General features: G+C 29.8%; 1 protein-coding gene across 1 annotated transcript in view; it reads right to left on the bottom strand.

Annotated features, from left to right (window-relative positions):
- LOC106461640 (isoleucine--tRNA ligase, mitochondrial-like) overlaps positions 1 to 15,636 on the bottom strand; it is a 54,999-nt gene that overhangs the window by 38,668 nt on the left and 695 nt on the right. Inside the window, exons 2-8 of the mRNA XM_013921477.2 lie at positions 14,497 to 14,619; positions 13,338 to 13,497; positions 11,760 to 11,908; positions 8,157 to 8,206; positions 7,470 to 7,517; positions 7,025 to 7,086; positions 6,132 to 6,222 (exon numbers count right to left, since the gene is read on the bottom strand). Coding sequence (XP_013776931.1) covers positions 6,132 to 6,222; positions 7,025 to 7,086; positions 7,470 to 7,517; positions 8,157 to 8,206; positions 11,760 to 11,908; positions 13,338 to 13,497; positions 14,497 to 14,619 — 683 coding nt within the window. The remainder of the gene's footprint in view (positions 1 to 6,131; positions 6,223 to 7,024; positions 7,087 to 7,469; positions 7,518 to 8,156; positions 8,207 to 11,759; positions 11,909 to 13,337; positions 13,498 to 14,496; positions 14,620 to 15,636) is intronic.

Here is a 15,636-nt window from a genome sequence, read left to right as displayed (position 1 = left end):
GTTTAACAAAATCTGCCTACAAAAATATATATATATATATAAACAAAAGCAACTACTATTGAGTGCTGGCCTTACAGTTGAAGTACAAGGAAGTACAAACCACCACTGTGAGATACCAGTTATCCTGTGAGAAAAACTACATCAGTCATTAGTATTGGTGTGGACAATGAACTCAAAATAATGTTAATTCAACCGAGGTGGGTCTTCCTATAGGTCAAAGGCCATGTCACTGCATTTATAGAATTATATTGAACTACTATTTTATGAATGTATGTCAATAAGTTTGGTATCAAACTGTAGATCGTAATTCGATTTTAGTATTATACATTAGTTAATTTCTTCACAAAATTCAGCCATTGCAAAACACACCATGTTAAATGGACACATAATAAACTGGGAAAAAACTAGAATCATCGACACAGACAAATTTTGGAAGATAAAAAAAAATAAAGAATCATTTTATATTAACACAATTAAACCTTCACTAAACAGAGATTCTGGAGTAGAGGTAAGTAACCTGTGGCTACCATTGGTTGAATCTATAGGAAATCTCTCCTCCAATCAGAAACAGGGATAAACAAATCGATCATAACACGATCTCCACAATCCACCAGAATACTATAAAGACCAACAACACCATAAACACACTGACCTGAAGATAAAAGACTCTCAAAACATCATCTTCTACACTTGTGTCTCTACAACAGGCAGTTGCCATCCAAAGTTTCATCAGTTAATTTCTTAATTTAAAAGTAAATATTAAAAAAAAGTCTAAATATCTCATTTTGTGTGTCACAAGGTATGTTGAATGCAGCATTGGTTCAGATTATATGTTTGTGATGTTCAAATACAAAGTCTATAGTTTCTTACAAATTAGAAACTCAAGTTATCGATATTAACAACTAGAATATAAAATAAGAGCCTCCTATCTTTTCTATTTGCTGAGATATTGCTACATTTATTGAATCAAACACAGTGGCCTCTCGCCCACCTCTTTCCATTTTTGGAAATACTTGCATATGTACATCTATTTCTGTCTATGACATGTGAATTTGTATTTGTATTTCTTTGTAGTTAAGCGCAAAGCTACACAAAGGGCTATCTGTGGTCTGCCTACCACGGGTATCGAAACCTGGTTTCTAGCATTGTAAATCCGCAGACATACCGCTGTGCCACTGGGGGGCAATGTGTGAATAACTAATCGAAAGATATGAATATCCCCCATGTGGTTTTCTAAGCCTTTGCTAAGTATCTATATGGGAAACCCTTTCTTTCAATAGTCAAAAAGGTAAGGTACGACATTACTGAGCTCGAAAAATCATATTTTTTAGACCCAAATACAGCTTAGTTACTAAGCCTGATAAATTATAGTGAAATTTTGTGGTATTGATACAGTAATTTATTATTTTAAAAATGTATATATAAAACCTAAAAAAATTATTTTATTTTACATTCTCCACATGCGAAATTTGATAACTAGTTTGTAACTAGAAGAAATAAATGTTTTCTATACTTCTTTATTTACTGTTCTACGCTTTAAGAAAATAACTGAAATTTAAGAAGTTATTTGTAAATAGTAATAATATATATACATATATAATGTATTATAACCAAAATGTGACTATATTTTATAAAATACTAGTCTACTAGAACACAGCCAAGACAGGTCACTTTGTAAAGGCCAGTTTTATATTCTTGGATACGGTAACATGAGTGCACATGTGCCACAGCATTCAACTTCTGTAATATTAGTCAGACACTACTGAAAGATCAATAAAATAAAAATAATAAATTTTTTATACATGTATAATGTTATAAGATTTAAGATATTTAGGCTAAACATTTGTGGTTTCGTGTTATAACTTGTAGTAATTCCAGAACAACAAAAGTGTAATTTATATCTATTTCCTATTTTTTTTATGGTGGTTACGAGGTCAGTTGAATTGACAAAACCCATACAGAGATACATAAAACAGTGAAAATATGTTTGATAATTATCTGGAGGTTATAGAGAATTCATGTGTGAAATTTGACAATTTTGTAATGCATAAAAGTATTTTTAATATTAAAAATCAAAATTACTTTACATGTTGGATAGTCAACATTCAAAAATAAAAAATGAACAAGCAAATAATTAATTAAAAAATGTTAGTATTTAATTTCAAAATCTGATATTTTTTGTACGATTGCTTTGTAATGTTTACTGACAATCTGCATAATTTTGTGAAGATATGCTTACTGTACTAAAAGTTATAGAATAAAAACTATAACAAGCACAAAATGTTACAAGATCTGTCCCTGGGACTGAGCCCGTAGTGAAAGAGTTAAGGCTAAAGTAACAATAACAGTCACCAGTACCAGACATTCTTCTGACTAACCTTTTAAACTTGAGATTCAAAAAAAAATATATATAGCCATTTTAACCATAAGAGAAAAATAAGAAATAAAAAATACTTATTCATTTTAAAAGTTACGGTATACTGCTTTACATATGGGCTGGGTGGAATCCACCCACCTGTAGTAGAAAGATTAAGCAGTATAAAAAAACGAGATGAGAAAGTTGTTAAAAGGCTAAAGTGCAACAAAGATTGGGAGAACAAGTACAGTTGGCTGTAGTATTGCAGCTTTGATGCACCATTTTGTGCTTATTGTTTACTTGAAGTCCTGTATTTGTAGAAGTGAGCTGCTATGACTGGAAAAATTGAATTAGTGATTAAAGGGGCATCATCTCAGCACATGTGAAAAGTTTTACAATGATGCTAAAAGTGATGCAACCAATTTCATCTGTAGTCTCAAATCTCCAAAAGGACATTAACCTATTTCGTGTCAGGCTTTTGTGGAAATGAGCTCAGAATATTCAGGTTTTTAAAATTTTTCTTTTTGACAGTGTATACTTATATATAAATGAACATATTTGCAGTTATAGATGATAAATATTATTTCAAGGAAACTACAGTAAAAAAAATAGTAATGCTTTTCTCCAGTGTTCATGATACATAATTTAGTATAAATCCAATAGAGATCAGCTAAAACACCATTTCCAATTCCATCTAGTGATCACTAATTATAACACACAAACAGAGTACCTGGCATTGCTCGGAAGAATGGCTTTAAATATCCTGAGTTGTTTTGATTAAATCAATCATATTATTCGTGATTTTTTGCAAAAAAAAAAAATCAAAATGATTTCTTTACCTAACTAAATATTTTGATTAAAATCAATAAAAAAAAACAATGTGTGAAAAAAAAAAATTTGCTAAAGCTATTTTAATCAAAGCAAAACCGGGTACATTGCTCCTGCTTTTTAGATGTACTTTGCATGACATTTCAAGTTTCCAAAACAAAATTCCCTACCTTTTAGTGTCCTGATTTGTGTTGTGTGGTCAAGTGTGATTTGCAGCATATTCTATTTTTATTATTGTTCCATTTAATGAAGACCTGATTTATTCTTTTCTTGTTGCAACACAATTTGGGGCAAACTATTTCTTGATATGTTTTTAATTATTTGCAAATTATCATCTACATATATAAGCACAAATGTATGTCTTTCTCTTTGTGGGTCTGTTCCTCATGCACAACCACATCTTTAAAACTCCAAACTTGGCGTACAGATACAACTTTGTATAGGAAGTAACATGGGCTATGTGGCCACAGCTTCAGAAGCTGTTTTTAGGCCAAAGTGACCTATATAGTAATTTTTGTTAAACAGGATGACCAATTGGTCTCAAATTAAAAAGGCTGGATTTTTTTTGATAATGTAGATCAATAGGGCTATTATTTATGTTTCTTCTCTGTGTAAGGACTTCTAATCATTCTATTCATAATCAATTTGTATTGAAATTATTTCAAAACTTTGTGGAGCCTTCATTTGTTCTCTTTCTCTCCCTCTCACTTTCTTCTACACATACATGCCTACTCTCTAACTCATCTTAATTGAAAAAGGCTGGTGCTTTCTTTCAAACATATGCACACACTCCCTCAACTAAATAGGCTTCCTTCAGCCATATCTTTTGCTTTGCTTGTGTGTATTCACAAGAATCAGCTATACAATGACTTTACAAAAACGTTTGGTATCAGCAAATTTTCATTTACTTAACTAGAGCAACTAGATTTTGAAATATGGAGGATGGCCAAATTATCTCAGGCAAATCATGAAAAAAGTTAACTCTTAACAGAAGGTGAAGATGAGCAAAGAAATAAAGGTTTCAATCACCAAATTCGTTTTACTAAGACATAGAAATATATCTTTTAGAGAAACTGGGTTAAAGATGGAAAGGACTGCAACTTTATTTATTTTGTTAAATGGGGGAGCAGAAATGGATGTTGCCCTGAGAAAAAAACTTAAGAGTGTACTGCACAATTACATACACATTCTTTACATCTACAAATTCAAAATGAGCTCACTGCTTGCTGTGAAAATGAAGATAGAGAACATCTTCTAAAGTAAACGATGCAGATTTTTTTCTCTGTATTAGCTGATGAAAGCATGGTTGTAAGAGGAGTTAAGCAGTTGAGTCTTTGTATCCTCTATATTATCTTTAAATGTGGCCAAGTAGAAGTTTGTGAGGATTTCTTAGGTTTTGAAAAACTTGATGCCACAAGTATCTTACATGCAATAATAACCAAACTGCAGGTGTGGGAACTGAACCTTTTAAAGTCAGTGGTAAGCAGCTGTGTTGGTGAGATTTGAAAGAAAATCAGGGAAGCTTGACCTAAAGCAACATATATCCATTGCAAAAGCAATATTCTAAAACTTGTCCCTGTGCATATCTGTAGTGATATCCCTCTTGTGAGAAACATTGTTTTAACTGTTGATAAAACTAGTACTTTTATCATCATCAGTAATTCTAAGGCAGAAAGTGGCAAAGAACAAAAAGATGTTCTTGCTTGTAATGAAAGCCTCATCTGTGATCCTGGAACAAGGTAGAAACTGTCAGTCAATTCCCAATGAAACAGAGACAAAATCAACATATAAGTTAAAGAGTATGAGTACTTTTCTTGCTCAATTCACTGTGGTGTATAAAACACTAACTGATACGGAGATTGAAGACGTTGGTGATAATTCAGCCCTGACAAGAACACTCAAGAGTTTCAATAAAGTCTTTTGACACAATAATTGCAGCAGTTATGGCTCAAAATGTACTTCCTTTCACCCACCCATTGTTTATGGCTCTCCAGAGAGGATCCAATGATATCCATGAAGAATATTCCGATGCACACCTTACAAGAGAAGCACTCTGCAGAAAAATTGGCAAGCAAGTTTCAGAGCTGTTTCTCTAGCTGCATTGATCAAAGTTACAGCCTGAAATGAAATGTCAATAAACAGGCTTACCCTCAAAATATACTTTCCTCATCAGTTGGAGAATACTATTACCTAAATGCTTATCATCCATTTATTGATAATGTTTTAGCTCAGATGGAATGTCAATTCTCTCCAAAGAGCAGCTTTCATGGAATCTATTTAGTTTCCACCAATTTGTACAAGTTGAATACCACTGCTAAGAATGTGTTGTTATCATGGTACAAGGGTAATATTGCTTTTCTATGTAATGGCTTTGAATCTGAAATAGAAAGGTGGAAAGAGAAAGGAAATTATCCATGAAACCAACCCAGATATACTTCCCAAGTACCATCACTGTCTTAACACTGAAGCTGACCATCATGTTTATGTCAGTGTAGTTTCTGTGCACTGAGAAGACTGAACACTTGGCAGGGATCTTCAGTGGATGAAAACCATGTGACTAGTTTGGCTTTGCTCAATGTCCATCAGCATTTGGAAATGAATTTAATGAACATACTTTGTGGGTGGGCTTTTTCAGAAGACCAAAGAATCTACCTCGCATATGGAAAGAAGGCTTTATGATATTAATGTGAGAAATACTTTTATCTATACAAGAAACAGGTATGCAATGTGTAAAGCTAATGCTACATGCTTGTCATGTTTGGACCTCAGGTAAATTATCTCTAGCTACAGCCCTAATTGATATATATATATATAAACACATGTATTCCATACTCAATCCAAAACATTAAATATATACATCTGTATAAAATCTACAAAGACTTGTACATAATTTTGAAGAAACATAAGGCAGATTTATGATAAAAAGTACACAAACTTTCAAACTTACTGCTGATAACTAGAGTAACAGATTGCCTTATTAGCTGGTAAAGTCCACGGTGTTGTTGTCCATATAAGGGCATAAACCGGTGTATGAATATCTAGCTCAAGAATGAGACAATTTCTAAATTTGCCATCTATAAAACATTTAAATAATTCACTAGTAATAATAACATCACCAAACTGCTAATTAACCCAAACTTTCTCAAACTTTGTGAATGTATTCTCTCTCTTTGAACACTAAAAGTATGATAACTGCAACCTAACAAGTCTCTATTTACAAGTACTTTCTACATTGTATTAATAACAATTATGTTTTATACAACATCAGCAGTGTTACAAATGACCTTGCAAACAGACTACTATGGCTTATCTTACAAACACAAATTAACTTCATAATTCAAAATTGTCTTAATATCAGATTGAAACTACCACATAATAAGTGTGATATTATTGCTATCTGTAAGTCACCACATTCATAAATAGAAGCTAGTATTCTAAGCTAGAATCACATTAGCATGTAGCTAATGTATAAACTCTCATGTAGAAGAACTTCATCACGTAACTAGTGTATCATCTCTCATTTAGAACAAAATCTTCCAATCAAAGTGTCACACAAATTTTGTGATATGATGTAAAGAGTTAGGAAATGCACCATAAAAATATTAATCTACCATCATGTTACTAAACAGTTCTTTTTATATTCGTACAATATGTGTAGTATATTTCTATCAAGGGGGAAAAAAAAAAAGATGCACATTCATATGTGTCCAAATGAATAAATTACAACAAATCCATCATACATTAATCTGAAGTTACACAAGTCTAATAAGAATATACCCATAAATAGATTATTTAGAACCATCATCAACTCTTATTATTTCTGACAATTATAGCACTCACCCACCCAGAACTTGATTGATTCAGGGATCGTTATCAGCTCAAATTTCACGTATACAGAAGGACTAGAGAATAAAAGTAATATTAATAAAAACATTCTCTCCTGCTGCTGAGTTTAAGAACATGTAAGGTTTGATACATTTATTTCATATTACTAAATTAAAGCAAGAAACTTTTCAATTTTTGTTTTCAAAATAAACACTGAATGTTTATCATTAAATGTGATAATTATATTTTTCATATTCAGAACATTTTATTTACTGAAAAAAAATATAAAAAACAATATACACAAAGGATTTCTAATCACGAAAACAAACATTTTCAGGCAGAATTAATTAAATCATCTCTATCTTTTCCACAAAGTTCACTTAACATACCCTATGCACTGTAGTATGCCTTTTGGTATAAATCCTTAGAGTTAAAAGATCAAATAGTATTTTTATCTTACCTCACATGTTCTTGATTGTACTCAAGCTCAGCTTCTGCTAAAGCTGTGCTGCAAGTTTAGGTTCATAAAAACAAGGGTTAATTGTACTGATTTAAGAAAATGAAATTCAATACAATTACCTACACATCTTAAAAGTCTTACCTAATTTTGAAATTATCAAATTATATTTTTCAGAAAAAATAGAACTTTGCAACATGTTTTATAGAGATCATTAAAATTTTTATGCATGTCACACTTTTTTTAACTAAAGTAATAACATGTGATATAATCCCCATTGACATAAAATGTTTTATTCTTAAAATAAAAAGAAATTTTTCACAAAAGCAAATGTCCCTGTAACGAATTCTAAATATTTTTTTTTCAACTTTCAGTTCATAACATCTTACTTAGAAAGAAAAAATGTTTAAAATAAAGAAAATTATATGCTAAATAAATTACTATTTTCTTTTATAACTTTTTTATACTCTGTTAATTCTTTTTATTTGAATACTGCTTTTATTTTTAGTGAATATTAAATAATAAAGCATTATGGATGATTAATTTTTTGACTACTTTAAGCATTATAAATGGTTCATTTGTTACTACTTTAACCATTTTAAAGTTATTCTTTAATTTATAGAAGATCTATTTTCAAAATAAGGGTTTCTTTAAACGCTAGTATTAACTGATACTACCATACACACTTACCGATTACTAGGAGACCAGAAGACAGGTTTGTAGTCTTGAAACACAAGTCCCTTTTATTGGTAAATAAACAACATGATACTTTCAGAATACTTCAGAAAAAAATTAAAATATATTTATGTTTTAAATATGAATGTGTGAGTGCATGTGGTGGAAATGAACTCAAATACTTAAGAATAAATAAAATTTAAGAGAGAAAAGTAAAAAACAAAGAGAGAAAAAAGAAAAATTAAACAGCTACACAGTGTATACTTACACTATCAGCTATTCTATTCTTTATTCTCTACCCAGTATCTCTAACATGTAGAGATCAACTTCCAGATTTTCATCTAAATTATGGTTTGGTTTGTTTAGTTTCAAGTCATGTATAACATGAATTATTTTTCATATTTTATCAGTGATTTTACATGATTACATTCATTATAATAATAATCTTTATACTAGTGGTTAAATGTATTTATCTATTTAAATATATAGTATCTGACAAACAAAACAAATCAATACAATTGATAGTTTATAAACAAAAATTATCTTCAAAACTAAATCCTTTTATAGAATTACACAATAAGTGTGTCATGGGTGCTAAATTAAGGTGTAGGTGAAATGCATTAATAAACATGATATTATAACAGACTGTACCAGTAAAGTATGAGATAAATTTACCTGATGTGAGAGCCCACTACTGACTTTTTATATTAATAAATCTTCATTGTGACTTTGTGATATTAAACAATAACCATAATCTATGACATACTTTCATTCTTAAAAAATAAATTCAAGTAAAAATACAACAAAAATGGATATAAGCCCCAATTTAACCCACTCATTTCCATTGACAATCATCATGAATCTGTTTCCTATTCTGTAGGGATCAAAGTTTAAGCTATGGATTGTGTTCTAATGACATACATGATTCCATTGCCATATAGACTATATTCTGCTGACCATCAAAGCAAGCTCTCATAATGACAGAGATGGAACTATTCCTGATTTACATGAACAATATATTCACAGGATTGGGATAAAAATACATCTTATAGAAGAGATGAAAAACATATTGGTTATCACCACCAGCACCTGCTTCTGATTTTACTTTTTTGTACTTATCCAGAGATGTTTAGAATATTTTTTTAACTTTAAAAAGATTTTAACGTATAATGATTGTATAATTTTCTCAGTATAATCTGAAATTAAGGTGCCTTCAGGTATTATTTGATCAACATGCTTACACATATGCTGCTTTTGTTAATGTCCAAATGGTACCCATAGATCCTATTGTACCTCTAATTTTACCAGCTGCACTTGTCTATGTACATAATGCCTAATTTTCAATAATTTATTGGTACTAGCAGAGAAGTTAGCAGTAAACCGGTCGTATGATATCAACATTTATTTTTTCAGATACCCTGAGGAGGTGATGAACAAAACAAATTAACAGTCACTATCTATAAACTACATACATTAAGAGCTCACAAGGTCTTACAAAACAAAATTATCAAAATGAGTAAAAAGCTTGCAGATACAGAACTTTTGTAGTGATTTCATATATAACATTTGCTTCTTAAAGACTCTTATTAAACACCCGGGTTGTGTAGACTTGATGCATCTGTTCTATTATTTTTTTTTTTATTGATTTGCAAAAAAAACTACAGATGAAATAGTTTGAAAATTGACATGAACTTTCTACAAAATGTGTAGCTTCTGAAAACTGAAATATTTGTGTACATTTTCAGCTCTGAAAATTTGAAAAGATGTTATTGTAGTATGTTTTTTAATAAACAATTAAAAATGCTCACCTTTTTTGTAGACTTCAGTTATTTATTTTTATGTCTTGTAAAACTTTCCAATAAATATTTTTATTTTATAAAACTGTAATTTTATCTTTGTTTTGAACTGAAGAACCCTGCAGACAGTTTCACTGTGCTTATGATCACTAGCATACAATAAAAATAACCTAAAATCATAAGCAAGCCAACTTTTATTTTATTTGTTAATCAGAAGGTTCTGTTTAATGTATGTAATAAGTTTTAAGCCCATTTTATATTCATTTATACACATTTGTTTACTTTTCTTTTCAGTGATTTTCTTTACTCATTCAAGCAGTAACTTAGCTGATAAATCCTACTGTAAACATAAACCTAACAAATAACAGCCTTGTCATTGAAATGAAACTTTATATGGTCAAGTGCAAAATTATATAACTAAGCCTACCTAACCCTGTTACACGAAAAATGTTTCCTATCATACTGGAACATTATAATTAAATGAAATATAAAATGGTAAAACTTTTCAAAAAGACAAGAAACAGGAGTATAACTGTGGCATAAAGTGTTCACAAACACGTTTTTTTCTAGCAAAAATTTATCAAGCTAAGCTATTATCATGTTGTTAGAATCTTTATGCAAATCTCCACTGAACTAGAAGCCATACTAGATTATACAGTTGAAAAGAACAAAAAGAGCTTTCATTACATGTTTAGATCACTAGCCTATAATTTTTCAAAGCTGAGATTTAAATAATTACATAACACCATGAAAACCAAGGTTAAGAAACAGTAATTGGCTAAAACAGATAAAAGCATACTTATATTGAAGTCACAGGGTTTAAATTGGTACTATTTTGACTTTCTTTCAAGGGGTTATGAGTGCTATAAATTCAGGAAATTCACAAATACAAATGTTTTTGTTCCAAGTGAGCTAAAATCAGCCTAAAATCAATAACTGTAATTTTTATGTCTAAAATTAAATAAATTTCAACTCTGAAGTATTTGAAAACAACAACTGGATGGAAAAAAATTAAGTTTATTTTCAATAAAGTTTTTAATTCTATGTTGCACTTTTGCCCTTGGAAATGAGTGAACTTTGCTGGATGCCAAAATTAAATTAATTGGCTTAAGTCATCTCAACAAAGCTAAGCATAAAGAGGCCCATCTTCTACTTAAAACACCGTATCCCAGACTTTACTGATATTGATGTAATTGTTGTGAGAACTACAGTAGAATGTTAGCTTAGAAGAAAGTGATAATAGTAAAGAAAAATATATAATTAAAAAAAATTGAAAACTCCTACTCCTGTATAAATAATCATCCATCAAATAATCTTAAATATATATATATATATATAAATTTTGTATATATATACAAAACTAAAAAATATTCACCAACTGCAAATGGGCAAAACTTTCAACACCATAAACCACAGATGAGAAATTAAATTAAATTCATACAGTACACAGATAAAAGAAGTTACAGTACACTATAATAGGTATAGTTTCAGAAAAAATTAAAATGTATTTCTGTTTTAAAGATTTGTGTGTGCTGCAATAAGTATAATTTTCTTATATGTTTGTAGTGTACTTCACAAGTTATATATACGTATCTGTACACTGTTATTTGCCTAAGTACTTCACTTGCAGAAAGGAAACTTTTGATCAAAAAACAGGCTTAAACCTGGAATCCAAAATAGTTTTTCATTATTTATAGCTCTTCAAGGATATTTCTTTGTTAAGAGCCTGATGATGTTACCTACCACTAAGAAAGAGAGAGAGTACTCAGAAATTCATACATGACAATATTACATTCAGTATATGCACTAATAGTGGACATACCTTTTCATAAAGACTATAAAAGAACTGTAACTGGTTTGCTACATATGTTGGACTGTATGTCGTATAAAAATTATTCCAATCTGCCAGCAATCCCCACCGTTTAAATGAATGTCTCTGAGTTTCTAGTGCATGTCTTGCATATTCACGAGCTGTTAAATAAAAATAATTTTCTTGATGAGCCAAAATAACAAATACATAAGTACATTTCACTGTTAAATTTAAGACAAAAATAATTTCAATACAATTAATTTATAAAGTACCGATAAAGAAAATCAAAATGTATTACTGTCTTTGCTTCATTAGTATTACTAACTTCATTTTTCTTGAGTGAAAAACTTAAATGTACTACAATGATATGTATATTAAGTGTGGAATAGTAATAGTTTATGTACAGTATAGTATGCATATAAAATGATGACAACATTGTATGTTATAAAAGCAAATATCTTATACAAGTACTTACAACCTTGAAGTAATCTAATATGTATAAAATAGCAGATTTTGCTCTAAAGTTGTGTTTAGAACTTCTCAGCATATATTACTACTTTTATTTCAAATAGTAAAAATCATAAACTCTTCTTTGAGATACTAAAAGTAAAAAAAGACAGGCTAATATGATAACCTGGAGAATTGACATTACTCTGTTGATTTGAACATTGTGAAGACAATTACATTTATAGTACAAAACATACAACAGGCTTTGGTCACACTGTGACAGAAAATTCTGAGCTGTACATAAAAAAAAACACAAAAAAAAACAACAACAACAAGAATGATACCTGGTTTTCAAAACTTGAGATATGAGTTGAGGCTCCAGTGTTTGTACTGTTTTAGTTGGAAAGCAGAGGAGCTAGAAGTGATGTGATTTAAATTTTAGAATTGTAAAGGGCTTTTATAGGCTACCTGCTGGAAGACTAATTTTTATACTAAAGGGTGGTGGTATGCAACTTGAATATTATGAATTGTGGAATATTTCACTTGTTGATATTTATGATTTCTTAATTGTATTAAATGGATATATAAATCAAAAGTTATTTGAGGTGGGTTGGTGCTTGTTTTTTTATTGTTTTTTGCATGGTAAAATTTGTTTAAAACAAGATAGTTGAATAGGAACATTGGCTGACAGGATATTTCATTTACATTACAATTTAGAATGCTGACTGCCTCAGTTTAAGTTTCTGTTACTGATCTTCATATTTACACTTTTTTATTCTGCAAACAAATATCAGATAATTTTAAGAAAATCAGACGTTAGTTACAATTGTAATATTAAAAATGTAGATATCTGTTTACAGTTCACAAAAATATAAAATAAAAAAGACTTTAGAGCTTTATTTGAAAAAATGTATTAAGCTTTTAATAACTATCTATGAAACTTTGAAGTACATGATCAGATGGGAAAAACTCCCATAATTAATAGTATATTTCACAAACATTAAGATATTTTTGTACAGTTGGAATAAAAAGTCACTTTTGTAATTATTTTTTCAAAATAGATTAATATTTCAGCTACTATATCTCTATGATAAAATGATAACTTTGAATTTAAAAAAAAAATTTAAGGAATAAAATAGCTACCTGTCTTCCTAATATCTAAAGATGAATGTTTTTGAGACGTGTTGTGAGTAGACTTTAAAGCTTTTAATTCTATAGGCAGACCATGACAATCCCAACCAGGTGCATAGTGAACTCGGAATCCCTTCAAGACTTTGTATCTCACCGTTATATCCTTCAAAACCTAAGGAAAAAAAATTATTATAGCAAAAGCTCATGAGATTTTATTTCCCCTTAAAAAATATCGAATTAATAATATGAGAGTAATAATTTTCTCCTAAATTTGTATAAAAGAACTGTGTAAAATCACTATAAAAATAATTGCATTATCTGAAAAAATGTTAAATTTTCAAATATAAAAATTGGTCAGTTACCCCTGACATTACAAGTAACTGCTTGTTTGTATTTACCAGTTTTTAACTTTGGTTGTCAAATATGTTTTTGACCATCTAACAAAACTTACATTTATTTATATTACTAGTTCTATACAACAATAACTACAGAAATTTATATCATTCATTTTACTAAGGAGAAGTAGTTTGTAGCAGCTTTCTTTGTTCAGTTTATCTTAGTCTTCACACAAAGAAAAAAAGTTTTATCATGCCAAGTACAAAACTGCATTTCAGCTAACAAATAAAAAAGTCTCAATTTCATTACTACATACCAAAATACCTAGCTTTCTTTATAAAGCATAGAATTTTCTGTACAGATGTTTAAATCTACATTCTTTTTTTCTGTGTATGTTTTTTAATTAAATATTTAAGAATAAAAATGTATGTTAAAAAAAGAAAAGAGATTTATTTACATCAAAGATAAACTGACATGAAACACCAGAGTGCAATTACTGTTGGAAATCAAACAAGAAAATCTAAATGTTTTCTTGTAACTTATCCCAGTGGCTAAAACAAAAGGGGGGGATTCTTATGAAATCCTTTGTTAATGACTTAAGTTCAAAATCAAACTTAAATAAATGTCCATTATTTTTTTTTAAATAAAACCCTAACAACAACTTCTGTATTTAAAAGAGTATTTCCAAACAGAAATGATAATATACATGTTTAAAATGTGTATATTAAGAAATTATATTTTTATATAAAAAGATACAATTTCAGCAATAAAACATTGTTGAAAAAAAACAAATTGAAACTTAAGAAGCTATTTAATAACCACAAATTTTACTCACTTTATTAACAGCATGACCAAGATGAACTTTACCATTTGCATATGGAGGGCCATCATGTAGTACGTAGTTTTCTCCTTTATTATTTTCCCGTTGCCAGTCATATAGACCAAGAAATTTTGCTTTCTACAAAAAAAGAAATCATCATAAAATTGGCATTAGCTTTATAGGTTGTTAATATGTGAAGAAAAACGACATTTTGAAAATCTTTTAAAATCATTAAGTGTAAAATATGTACAAAAATTATAAAAATTTAAACACCCAGTCTGTGAGTCAGGAAGATATGTTTAGTGGGTTGATTCTCCAATAAAACGTTTGGTACTCTTTTTAAAAAGTTTAAAATTCTGAATAAAGATTTGAATTCCTTGCACTAACTGGAATCTGAATTGCCCACCAGTGTGGCCAAATTCATACTAGTTTTCAGGCTATAATGGAGCAAAACTATGCCCAATCCAAAATCCTACACAAAATACAGTAATGGCCACAAACACATATAATATATTGTGCAAAACATGATCTGGTTCCTCAGCTCTATGAAGCCATTTTCTTCATGGTTTTACAAGTTCTTTTGAAAGGTATGACCAAGGAAAGCTCATTGAAGCTTATTTGCCACAGCAAGGTGGCTAAGTACAGTACCATATGTACATGAACACTCCTACTATTTTGTGCAAGAGGAATGCAGTATGGCCAACAATAGACATATTTGGAGCCCAACACTATTGACAAGTCAATTCTCTGGACAGTAATCTATTTTCTTTTTGTTTTTAGATTAACATATACTATGATATAGTACCCTTTATAGAAATACACTTTTATGGTCAAACCTGAATACCACATAGCAGTCATATACACACACACACACACACACACACACATAATCCTATTTTTACATACAAAAACCCTTTCAAAATAGAACTGTTTGTGTCTAGGATTCAGATAGCCTAGCACTGTTTGGCCTGTAAGATTCTTATTTATGATATTTAGAGGGATGAAATACTTTAGGGCTTGGTTCCTCATAGTAATAGTATAATAATGGCTGGAGACGGCTTGAGTGGGTAATGAAGAAAAACTTTAATATAAGTTTAACATAACAGCAAATGTACAACATTTCGACAAGGTTTGATGACAAAACCTTGTCGAAAT

This window comes from Limulus polyphemus, unplaced genomic scaffold (genome assembly GCF_000517525.1).
Source record: "Limulus polyphemus unplaced genomic scaffold, Limulus_polyphemus-2.1.2 Scaffold1003, whole genome shotgun sequence".
Taxonomy (NCBI): Eukaryota; Metazoa; Arthropoda; class Merostomata; order Xiphosura; family Limulidae; genus Limulus; species Limulus polyphemus.
Note: the sequence above shows the minus strand (reverse complement) of the source record. Positions and strands in the feature narration are given on the sequence as shown.